We start from the raw sequence: 12236 nt of genomic DNA, 5'->3' as shown, positions 1-12236 counted from the left end.
TCACAGGGTACAGCTCACAGGAGTCTGGTCCACGGGCCCTGGAGAGGCACCTGGTGCCACAATTCTGCTGCATAAAGGGTGATTTGGGAATAAAGGGGTGGGAAGGGTGGTGTCAACTCACGTGGACACAACACAATTTCCCACCTCTCACTTGGGCAATGCAGACAGCACCCAAGGCACAGCAGCTGCCGAGAGAACCACCAAAGTTCTCCTCACGTGAAAGAGGACAGAAACCAGCCACTGGTCAGCAACAGGGCTCATTTATTATCTCATGAAAATGAGTGACAAACAGCTGCAGTAACGTCAGCAGAACCAAAGCTTTGCCCAGGGCCTGAGCCCTGAGTGCAGGGTTCCCTGCTGCACTGGGTAGGTTTGTGATGGAGTCAATGGATTTGGGAGATCCCTGAGCTGCAGGGAGTGCATTTGAGGCTGTTCCCAGTGGCCTGTGTCCTCCTGATGCCACCATCCCACAATGCTGATTTCTGTTTCCTCCTTCTACACCAGCTGCCTGCCCTTAAAACAGAAGACACATGCAGTCCCCAGAATGGCTATTCTGTACATGGGACATGTTCCCAGAACCAAGAGCCTCTTCCAGGAGTGAGGTTTGGGGGCAGTGAGGCAGCAGCCAGATCCCATTTTCACCAAGTCTGGCCAGGAGCCAGGTGCCTACAGACAGGAGTGTCCAGGTGTGCTGTGCTGTTTGAAGGGGGGGTGGAGGGGGCCTGGTGTGCCCTTGGGTGCCTTGGCTCAGTGCTGCTGGAAGACCTCAGGCAGAACACACGTTTTTTTTCTGGAAACTGTTTGGATTTGGCTGCTGTGGGTTTCAGAGACCCATTCTGAGACACTGTGGGTCAGACTGAAAAACTGAGCATCCCCAGCTCCTGGTCTTGGCTGGTAGTGAGGGTGGTGTCCAACCCATGAAGCTTCCAGTGAATGAATGGAAATTCCCAAAGTAGGTGTACACATGGATATGCTTCTTTTGGTGGCGTGAGACAGGCACCAGACTATTTCCAGGGGTGTGTGGGACCTGCAGAGAGCCCTAGAGGACAAGGCCTGGGGTTCCTGTGGGTGGCCACATTGCAGTTGGCCATTTCCAGGGGTTGCCACAGAGACATGGCGTTGGCCAAGAGGTCTCTGCCTTGAGAAGACAAGCTTGGCTTCGCTGCAGGCTCCTCCTGGCTGGTGATGCTGCAGGGTGGCCAGGAGGAGGTTTCCCTGACCAACTTCCTGAGCCAGTGGGGCTCACTCCCAGGCAGTTCCTAGCAGAAGTGAGACTCACACAGGGATTGCCTCCTCCCATGGCCAGCTCTGAGTGTCTGGAGCTCAGTCAGAGCCCTTCTAGGCCAGGGGCAGCTGGCAGAGTGGTGCCTGTTGCCCAGGCAGGTATGATGGGGATGAGGGTAGACAGGTCATACTGGTGCTTTTCAGGGAGCCGTTTGTGTCACCTTGCTGGCCCCCTGGCACTGGTGTTGGCCCTCGGTGTGTGCTGTGGGGCCGCTCCCACGGCTGCTCCGAGGAGGTTTATAAGTGAGATGTGTAGGGCGGCGTGGGTGGGGAGGGGAAGAAGGTTATCCTGAGGCTGCTGCCAGACAGATCCCTGCTCTCTGAAGTTATCAGCACCTCACTGTCATTGAGGCAGGGACAATGCTCAGAGCAGCTCCTCTCCTTGCCCCTGGTGCCCACCCTTTGCTGACAGGGGATGAGCGCCATGGAGGGGAAGCTGTAGCTGTCAAGGATGGGGCGCACTCCCAGGGAATCAGGTGTCTCACACGTGTGGTCGATGTCGGAGAAGTTCACCAGAGCCTGGGTGGAGTCATAGGAGCTTTTATCCATGTCATCAGCCCTGCAGGACTGGGGGAAGCTGCTCTTGTCCTGCCCTTTCTGCCTCAGCAGGCGGAAGTCATCTCTGAAGTGGGGGTTGAAGAGCAGGTAGAGCAAGGGGTTGAGGCAGGCGGGCAGGGGCAGGACCACAAGGAAGATGGATTTGATGACCTCTGGGGTGATAAAGAAGAGATTGAGGGTAGAGGAGAAGGTGAGGAAGGCCACTGGGCAGTAGAGGAGGCAGTTGGTGAAGATCAGCCAGGCCACATGCTTGACCATGGCGCAGTCCCAGACAGCGCTGAACTCCCCTTTCAGCAGGTTGCAGTAGAGTCGGATGTAGGTGCCGGTGATGGTCAGGAAGCAGAGCATGTTTGTCATCACCAAGGCCACGGTGAAGCCCAGGGTGGTGGGTTTCCCCTCCGGGATGGGGTATGGGAGGCAGAGAGGGGATGCTCCATATTCCCCAACGGAGAAGAGAGGCAGAACGGCAGCCACGGAGGACAACAACAGGCAGCAACAGGCAGCAGCCTTGACCTTGCCTAGGGACGGGGACTTCCCATATCCCCTCACGCAGGAGGCTGAGAGGCTGCACTGCACGGCAGCCAGGGTCAGCAGGAAGATGGCAGCCTGGGAGGCCAGCACGGACAGGAACCCTGTCACCCTGCAGCCCGCACCCGTCTCCCATCTGGCGCCGTAGCGGGCAAAGTGGCCGTAGGTGAGGGTGTCCACCAGGGCCAGCATGCTGCAGGAGATGCCCGTCAGCATGTTGGCCCCAGCAATGGAGCCCACGAGGAACTTCACTGGGGAGAGGTAGCTGGGGGAAGCAAAGACAGCCAGGATGACCAGCCCGTTGCAGAGCACCGAGACCAGAACGATGACCCAGACTCCCAGGCGGATGATCCAGCTCTCAAACAGGTGATCACAGGGCTTGAAGGGACCTGGAAGACAAACCCCAAAGTTACACCCAGCAGGCACTGCTTCTCTCCAGTGGTGCTGCTCTGAGTGGTGGCCAAGTCTCAGCCCTCTCCTGGCCCCATCAGACACATGAGTGCCTTGGGCTGGCAAAGAAAATATGACATTGTCCACCCTTTTCTGCAGCTGCCTCTTGGCTCTTCCCTGTGCTCCTGACCCCACACTGGAGTGCCTCTGGCATCCTCTCAGATCTTACCTAGGGTGGGAAAAAGGTGCAGGGAGAGGTCAAAATGAAATATAAGAAACAACAAACTGATCAGTGCTCCTAAAATGTAAAAAGGTCGTGACTCCAGACTGACCAGCACTCCTGGAGTCAGCCTGGCATTTGGGCCCCTCTGCCTTTACCTGCTCCTTCTCACGTTCCCCCTGGGAGTTGGTGGTGTGGAGATCTGCCAGGATGCTGCATCCTGCTCTGGCATTGCCAGCCTGTCTCTGTACACTCGAGACCTTGGCTAAGAGGTGTCTGTTTCTGCATGAGTGGGGATGAGCACCACGAGGTGAAGTGTCTCGGCATGAGGGAGAGAGGGAGGGAGCTGGTGTGGCAGGGAAGGGACAGAGGGGTCTGGGCAGGAAGAACATGGAAGGATGTCAGGAGAAAGAAAGAATAGAAGTAGATGGATGGGGGAGTGAGTAAGGGAAGGTCATGGAGGGGTAAAAAGAGGACTGGTCTGGAAGCTGTTCGCCAAAGAAAAAAGTGGGGAAAGAGAGAGTGGGCAATGGCATAAAATTGCTTCTGGGAAGGATTGAAGTGTTTCAGTGAGTGGTGCAGCAAAAACAAAACCAGGGTGGTAGAAGTGTTAGGTGGTAGAGAGCAAACAAAATTAGAGGAAATGGAAAAATTGTTTTAATCTCAAAGAAGGTGAAGCTCAGAGTGCCAGGCAGCAGGACATGCCCTCAGCTGAAATCTTATTACTTTTTCAACAAACTCAGTGGAACAACTGGTAAAAAGTCTGTCCTTGCCAGTGTCCCACAAGAGGCTGGCTGGAACCAGACCTTTCCAGCTTCCAGGTGTGCTTGTGTAGGAGCCCACTGAGCTATGAACAGGGACAGAATCAGAAGGCAACTTCCTCGAGCCCCAACCAGCATGTGCAGTCCAGTGCCTCCCTGCTCTCCCTTCCTCAGGAAACAGAGCAAAGCATCCCTGCAGTCTGCAGTGCCAAAGGTATGGTCAGGACACCAAGGACAAGGCCCTGCCATACAATATGCCAGGCTGACTGAGGCAAAGCCAAGTGTAAGTGATGCAGGGAAACGGGAGAGCCAGGTCTGAGTGCAGCAGGTTGGAGGAGCTGGTGGTACCTGGGGCTCCTGTCAGCCTTATCCTGACCTGGGCCAACCCTCCCAGGAGGGCAGCTACATCCAGTGGGGAGAAGATTTCTCACCTCTCCCCCATTTGGCCTAAGCCCAACCCATCAAACTTCTGATCTGAAAGGTCGTGGGGGATCCTGGGGATCGAGAGAAGTTCAAAGGGTCCCAAGTCTGCTCAAAGGGTTTCCGTGGCTGCTCACCGGGGCTTGGTGTGCACTGAACAGTGGGGTACAGCTTTGATTCCTCAAGGTCCAGCTGAAGATCATCTGCATCTAGGTCATCTGGGGAGGAAAGAACAAGAAGTGGTGCTCAGATAAGGACAAGCAGAACCATCAAAGCTAACTAGGCCAGGAGCTTTTCCTGCTGCCTGTCCTCCACACAGACCTTCCCAGCCAGTTCAAAGTAGCTGCTGGTGTACACTTTGTCCCCTGCAGTCACTGCTGTAGAGGGAGAAGATCTTGTAAATGTTGGTGGGTTGCAGTGCAGCCAACCCCTCTGTTTTTAGGTTACTCCCAACATTTGAAGTGTGAGAGCCCCAGATCCCAGAGCTGTGTGACTGCAGTTCCCTCCTCCCAGCACTCTTTATTAAAAGTAACAAAATACTCCAGCCTGTGTGGTTACAGAACACAAAGCCTTCAAATGCAGCTTCTCCATGGGAGCTTTCTGGGCAGGCCTTGTCCAGTGTTTGTTCATCAACAGGGATTTTGGGGCTTTGTTCAGGGGGAACCATCAGCCTCTTCTTGCAGCACAAATTTTTTGTCAGCAGCAACCACCACCAAAGAGTTCCACAGCAAAGAGACAAGGGAACACAACGTTTACTGCGTTATTTTATGCCCTGTGAAATCTTGGGACTGTGGTGCCCTGTTTTTAATCGTGGATGTTCCCAGGATTTGCTGAGGGGTTTGCAGACTGGTTGCCTGTGGCTGCAGATTCTGCAGCCACGGGGTTTGTGCAGCCAGGCTGCGGAGCCCAGCCCTGCACCAGCACCTCTGTCATGCTGGCAGCTGCTCCCTGAGCCAGGCTGGGGCTTGCTGAGGCTCAGGCAGAGAGCCCCTGGCTGAAGAAGAAGCTGCTGGAATGGAATGGGGCTGAGCCCTCAGCTGTGTTTTCAGTGTAGGCTGTCTCAGGGTGAGTGGCATCCTCTCAGCCTAATCCACAAAGTGTTTTTCTGCTTTGTTCCTTGTTCCTGTTCCCAAAGTCCTGCTGGCTGACAGCACTGGGACACGGTGAGGACAGCTGCTGTGCTGCTGCCCCGTACCCACCTGTGGCACCAGCACAGCCTTCAGCTCCCAGGGGAGATCTTGCAAGGGTTTTCTGCCAGTGGGAGGAAAGGGAAAGGATGTGGTTTTGTTCTTGCTACAGCCTGGTAGCCAGAGAGCTGGATATGTGGCTGTGGGATGAACTCTCTTGGCTGAATGGACTCATGCTGGAGCCCAGGTGTGCACCTGGCAGCTCAGACACTGGCCAGGAAGGCAGATTTCCACAGTGCTGAAGATAAGGCTGACCTGAGTGAGATTTATGTGTCTAATCTGTTTAGACGTGGTGCCTCTCATGAGCTGTGCTCCCTGCCTGTGTTTGAAAATGTGACTGGGATTATTTGATTAAAGGATGACGACAAATAACTTGCTATCTTTAGTGCCTCCTGACAAGCTTCATGGCTTTCTCAGCTTCGGGAACTTTGCAAAAAAAGGTAATTTTAAAAATCTGTCTATGTAAGAATTGAAATATTGCTGCTGCTTTGGAGCCTGGCAAGGAAACCCTCACAGTGGGATGGAAAAATATTTCATCCTTGTGTTTTATAGTCTTAAAAATCTCCAGTGTCTTTTCCAGCCACAGTGCGGAGGCTGTGATGTGCAGTCACGATACCCAAATAAAACAGACAGAGCCTTTCTCTTTCTGTGCTCTGATGAGACCCAACCCTTGGGAAAGTATAACCTGTGCCATCCATTTTCTCCTCAAAGCCTGGTTTTAAGCCCAGGTTAAACATTTTCCTAAAGTGAAGGACGATCTTTTGTTTTGCCTGGACTACTGAGCCTGCTGGGAATTACAAAGCAATCCTTAGTCAGCACAGTGGGATTCAAAGTGAAAAATGTACCTCTCTCTGCTCTCCCAGTCCCTCTCCAGCCTGGGAACTGTGGAGAAAGGAAAATGGCTGTTGTGTCCTGGCAAGGCAGGCTGCACTGATTTTGAAGAAGCTGTTATTTATTTGAATTTTGCCAAGGTGCCTCCACTTTCTGAGGTTTTATGGGAAAAACCCACTTTGGCAGTAGTGACCTTTCCATGAGAAAGGAGCTGCCTGTACCAAAAGTCAAGTGAGAGGAAGAGGAGCAGAATTGCAGGGGAAGGGATAGAACAAAAAACACTGGGCTGAATGCTTTTCCCCCTTAGTGCTGTCTGCTCATTCCCTGCTCAGTCCTGACTGCCTCAGCCAGGGCAGTCCCTGGGTTTGCAGGGACCTGCCCCTCCTCGGTGTGAGGGTGGCTGCAAGAGGCCTGGGCAGATCCTCTTTGGGGTCTGGAGTAGCTTTCTTCAATGACAGAAGCAAAGTGTATTTCTAAGGACCCTGCAGGGTTTGCCAGGTGGTTGCAGAAGTTCATTAGCAACTTCACAAGCTGCTGGAGGCGCTGGGCTGGGGAAGCAGTGTCCCACTGCCCAGGATATCCATGCACATGTGCTCCCTTCTCACTTCCCACAGCTTTGTTCCATCATTGCAAACACATACTCGTAAGTGAATTCATCCCTTTCTGTCCTCAAAGCAGAGGTCCCAAAGGGAGCTGCTTGGGTGGTGAGGGAAGTGCTCCAGGGCACTTCTGCCCTCCTCTGCAGCACTGTTGGGAGTGCTGGGGACTGCTGGGGGCTGTCCTGGTGACAGGTCCCTGAGCCATCTTCGGGTTCCTGCTCAGCCACAGGGGACAGTCTTGGGGCAGGGGGTGTGTGCTAAACACTGCCAGTTGTAATCCAAGAGGCTGAGGCAGTTGGGATTACCCAGCCTGGAGAAAAGAAGGCCCCAGGATTTAGAGACCCTTCCAGGGTCTAAAGGAGTTCCAAGAGAGCTGGAGAGAAGCTGTGGCTGCCCCATCCCTGGAAGTGCTCAAGGCCAGGCTGGATGGGGCTTGGAGCCACCTGGGATGGTGGAAGGTGTCCCTGCCATGGCAGGGGGGGGCAATGAGAAGAGCTTCAAGGTTCTTCCCAACCCCAAACCATTCTAGAATTCCATAATATCCCAAACATTGAAAGTGCTGGAAGTGAGACCTTAAATATCCATTTTTGACAGGGTGACAGAATGATGAGATGTGCACTGACCAGACTAGTTTGGGCCTCAGGTGGCTGTTACTCAGATGAGAATGGACATCCTCAGGTGGGGTGGGGGGTTCCCAGGCACCCAGGGCCCTGGGGAGTGGGGAAGAGCTCATCTAGCCCTGGGCTCTGTGGCACCAGTGTCTCTGTGCTCTGGTGGTCCCTCGGGGCTGGGTGCTGGGTGTGGGAGCAGGAGAGGCTGCAGGGCAGGGCTGGCCACTGGGAGCCATTTCTTGTCCCTCCACGGCTGCCTGGGACAAGCTGCTTTTCATTACCCAGCCTGAGGTTCTGGGGACTCGTTTGGGAAGGACTGCAAGCAATGCACAAGGCTGGGAGGACAAAGCTGTCTGGAATTGTTCCCTGTCCCTCTCACAAGCTCTCCCACAGCATCCAAGTGCCTTGACAAGCCTGGCTGGACCTGCTGCAACACAGCCCTGAGGTATTTTCTCTTCAGCAGACCACTTTCCCTCTTGCATGAAAGGAATGTTTGGGAGCTTTTTTACTCTTTAATGAGAAAGTGTTACAAGGTTCATATAACCCAGCTAAATACCAGCAGTGGCCATCAGAAAGGAAGCACAGGGAAAGAAATAAAGCCACGATTAATGAAATAAGACAGCAATATCACCAAACCCCATATCATCAGGCACAGACCCTGTTGCTGGAGGTCTGGAGACTCATCTGCAAAAGCTGTACGTCATAAGGAGTGATGTTCCTGTGCATTTCACATTTGCACCTCTGTGCTTTGAAATTTCAAAACAGATCCAATGTTTTAACATTTGAAAATAGGAACATTTATGAGCTGCAAATAGCCTCATCTGGTCTTAGAATCAGTCAGCATTCCCCTCATGGTACTGGGACTGGCCTGGAGGCCTGGGACCCTTGGCTAGGTTTTGGTCTGCTGACAGGGCCAGGTGAGAGCATCCTTTGGGACATCAAAGACTTTGGTACCAAGCAAAAGCAGGTCTGAGGCCCCTTATCACAAACTAGATCTTCCACAAATGCCATAATTTGCTGGGCAAACTCCACAACTATCTGCACCACGACTGCTACAGTATGGGCTGCATTAATGATGGAAAAAGTGACCCGGCTCAGAATAAAATCCTGCAGCAATGACTGTAACATGACTCCTCTCTACTGTCTGGCAGTGTTACCACCAAGTCTACCATGCTTCCTGCAGCCACATGATGCCAGTAGGAATCACATTTGCTACCCTCTGGCTGGACTCTTCGCATATCTAAAGGTTATTCTTCAGAGGGATCAGTGCAGGAGCAGGAGCAGGATTTGTGGGTCACTTGCTGGCTGTTTCACAAAGTGTCTTGGTCATCCTGCCCATAACACAGTGTCCAGCAGCTCTGGGTCTGAATCTGCCTCCAGATCCAGTCCTGCCTGCTCAGGGAGCACAGCAGGGCCCCTGGCTGGGGCTGGATGCTCAGTGCTGCTGTGACCAGGTGAGTCCAGGGGCACAGCCCTCTCTCCATCTACCATGTGGATTTGCCTACAGGATGTCTCAGGCCTCGGAAGTGCACTGTATTTACACAAATATATAAATAGAAGCAACATCCAGGCTGTGTTCTGAAATGTTGTTTGCAGTCTCTGGCAGTTACAGAGGAAGGAAAGGGGTTCATGTTTTTTTGGTTTTTTTATGTTATTCTGAGATTCCCTTGCAGAGGAATCACACCAGCCTTGTGCTGGAGCTGCTGCTATGCTGTGGGGCTGGGAGTGCAGTGGTGCCTTGCACTCTCTGCTGGCCTCCTGGAACTGGCCTCATGCAGTCTGTGCAGAGCTGCACTTTGGAGCACAGAATAAATTGACCCTTGGACAGAAAGTGCTGCTTGACCATGGAGCTTCTCCTTCCCTGCCATGGCCAGTTCCGGTGCTGTGTTCCCCACACATGTTCTGTTGTCACACCTAACCCTGACCTCTCTGTAACACCCAGGGTGTTCACAAAAGTAACACACAGAGAGCTCTCTCTACCTCCAGTCAGAGGGATATTCCAGGTCTTTGAGTTCATTTTCTTACTCAGATTAATCCCAGGGTCCTTCCTCTAGAGAATATAAGAACAAAGACTGATGTCCTGCCAAAGGCTCCACATTGCCCAGAAATCTAATGACCAAACCCAGGTAGCCTCAGCCCCCTTCCAGTGCCTTGAGCAGTCTCCCTCCATAGCCAGCAAGGCCAAATTGACAATCATGCCCAAGTTGTGCAGGGCTGCCAGGTCCTTTGGTTCCATTGTGAAGGTTTGGATGTGCCAGATCTACTCTTTCTCCCACACAGGGTCACCAAATGAAGCCTGTTCAAAGCAATGGACCACCTGTGTTGAAGAAGGCTCAGCCTGCCCTCCCTGAGGCAGGTGCCACCTCTGACAGTGGCACCACTCCTGCAGATGCAGGATTGCACCCCAGCTCGCAGCCCTGCCCGGGGCCGATCTCCGTGCAGGCTGTTTACTCACAGTGGTTATCAGCGTGACCTGGGAACAATTCCAAGGTCCTCTTGTGGGGATCCTCCTCCTCAGGGGCCATGTCTTCTGCCTCCCACTGGCTGGACACCCTGAAGAAGCTGCTGCAGCTCCCGTAGGCACAGCACTGGTAGGCGTAGGGCACCTCCAGGACTCTGCACAGAGGAAAGCAGAACTTTAAGGTGTGTCCCCTCCATGACTCTCCATTGCTTTGCACTTTTTGCTTAGTTCCTTCAGTTGTTCAAAGATGAAACTCATCTATACAGTCACAAAATATTCTGGGTTGGAAGGGAGCCACAAGGATCATCATGTCCAGCTCTGAAGTGAACGGGCCCTGCAGGGATCACATCCACAATGTTGGTGCTATTGGCACTGTACTCTAACCAGCTGAGTCAAAAAAATATGGAACACTATGAATTTCTGTGCAGGAGCCATGCTGATCTTCTCTGTATCGTTCCAGTTTTGGTACCTGTGCTGCACTCATGACAAAAGCTGCTCTCTGTGGTGATGGTTGCAGTGGAGAGGGACTTTGCTTTGGTGAAGGACTCCATGTAGGACAGGGTGTGGAGCCAGGGCAGCCCATGGTGTCTCTGCATCACTTTTGGTGCTTAAGACACTGCCAGTCAATAGAATGTTGTCAAACACCACGTTTGGAAACTGCTCTGAAGTTCCCAGATAGTTCTGGTTCCAGCCAGAACAGGGTTAATTTTTGCAGTAGGTGTGAGGGAGCATGGCCAGGACCAGAGGTTATTCTGGACCATCTTACTCATTGCTGGGGGCTAGGGCAAAAGGAGAAAATGTGACGGAGGAGCCATCTGGTATTTGTTTGTTTTTGGGGGCTTTCCATGTAAATAACTTTCTTTTCTTATACTTTTTGTTATTAATATTTTTGCTGTTACTGTTTGTATCTTATCTCATTGCTGTTTTCAGTAAATTGTTCTTATCTCAACCCATGATCTTGGCCTTTTGTGCCTCTAGTTGGGGAGGAGCAGTGGTGCATGGTTTTAGCAGGAATAATAAATTGGAGAATACCATTCCTAAACCACCACACTCCTAAAAACCCTTCTGCTGTTCTCCTCAGAATAAACTAGCCCCTCTCTCTAATATGCAATGCACAGTCTTCAGTTTTTACCCCAAGGCCAAGTTTTCCCAGGCAGCCTTTCCTTCTTTCAAAGGCAGAAGTTTCCCTAGAGCAAAGCTCCCCTTGCTTGTGCTTGAAACTCCAGTTCCAGGAGTTCCAGCTCAGGCAGGGAATTCTCAGGTGTCCCAAGTGAAGCAAATTATTTAAATATGTCTGGTTTCTACTTGAAAGTTGAATTGTTAGTTGCTAATTATAGCATGTATTGCAAGGTAAATTCAACAGCAGCTGAGCATCATCTGGATGCAATACCAGGCTGTCTGTCAGCAGCTGCATTTTTGGCTTTGCTGGAAGTCAGGGAGACTGCTGATGAAGGCAAAGGAACCCCAGGTTTTCCAGACAATTAAGAACCTCTGACAAGATCAGTAAATATGGTAAAACTCCATAGTCTAAAAATATGCTTTTGTTTTATGTTCCCAAACATTTCTGGCTGAGCCCCGGGAGGGTCTGGAAACTCTGTATACAAGCTCGTTTCCTGTTATAAGCTCCAAATTAGATCCTATTATTGAAAGGTGGTAGGGAGGTGCAGATCCTCCCAGCAAGGCTAAGAACTGCTCCCAGATGACTCCTCCAGACATATGCCCCAAGGATAAGGCTGCTTAATGGCAGTACCCAAAATTTAGGGAATGTTAATGGATCCATTGCCTGGCATGGTTCACTGGAGCATTGCTGCAGGCTCAGTTTCTCTGGTACAAATGCAAACCAGCCCAAGAGATGCCATTGGAATTGATTTAGAGGAGAATCACCCTGGAAGTGCTGAACTTGACCCACCCTGCACAAGGGACTGCCCTTTGGAGCAGGTCCAGAGGAGACCTCGGAGCTGCTCGGAGGGCTGGAGCCCCTCTGCACTGGAGCCAGAGAGCTGGGGGGGTTCACCTGGAGAAGAGAAGGCTCCAGGGAGACCTCAGAGCCCCTTCCAGTGCCTAAAGGAGCTTGGCACTTGTGAGGGTGCAGCTTGAGTCCTGTGTCTAGTTCTGGACGCCTCACTTCAAGGAAGACATTGTGGGGCTGGAGTCAGTCCAGGAAAGGGAAATGGAGCTGGGGAAGAGTCTGGAGAGTAAATCATATAGAGAGTGGCTGAGGGGGCTCAGCCTGGTGAAAAGGAAGCTCTCCCACATCAGCAGGGACCTTATCACTGCCTACATCTGAGGATTGTAACAAGGAGGGGTTTGGTCTCTTCTCCAGGGCACTAAGCAGCAGGGAGAGAGAAATGGCCTCAAATGAGTCTCCCCTATGCCAAGGGTGACT

The 12236-nt window shown here is 52.2% G+C and overlaps 1 protein-coding gene and 1 non-coding gene across 2 annotated transcripts in view; both read right to left on the bottom strand.

The window, feature by feature from the left end:
• Positions 1-242: 242 nt before the first annotated feature.
• The window catches only part of LGR6 (leucine rich repeat containing G protein-coupled receptor 6), a 156138-nt gene continuing 144144 nt past the window's right edge, over positions 243-12236 (bottom strand). Inside the window, exons 16-18 of the mRNA XM_021527716.4 lie at positions 9845-10005; positions 4299-4379; positions 243-2759 (exon numbers count right to left, since the gene is read on the bottom strand). Coding sequence (XP_021383391.3) covers positions 1522-2759; positions 4299-4379; positions 9845-10005 — 1480 coding nt within the window. The 3' untranslated portion in view covers positions 243-1521. The remainder of the gene's footprint in view (positions 2760-4298; positions 4380-9844; positions 10006-12236) is intronic.
• Positions 10247-10330, bottom strand: LOC116184510 (U6 spliceosomal RNA). The gene has a single exon (XR_004149271.1). It is a non-coding gene; the product is annotated as a U6 spliceosomal RNA (small nuclear RNA).

The sequence above is a fragment of the Lonchura striata genome, chromosome 26, assembly GCF_050655825.1.
Source record: "Lonchura striata isolate lonStrDom1 chromosome 26, ASM5065582v1, whole genome shotgun sequence".
Classification (NCBI taxonomy): Eukaryota; Metazoa; Chordata; class Aves; order Passeriformes; family Estrildidae; genus Lonchura; species Lonchura striata.
The sequence above is the reverse complement of the archived record's forward strand: the minus strand, read 5'-3'. Positions and strand labels throughout refer to the sequence as shown.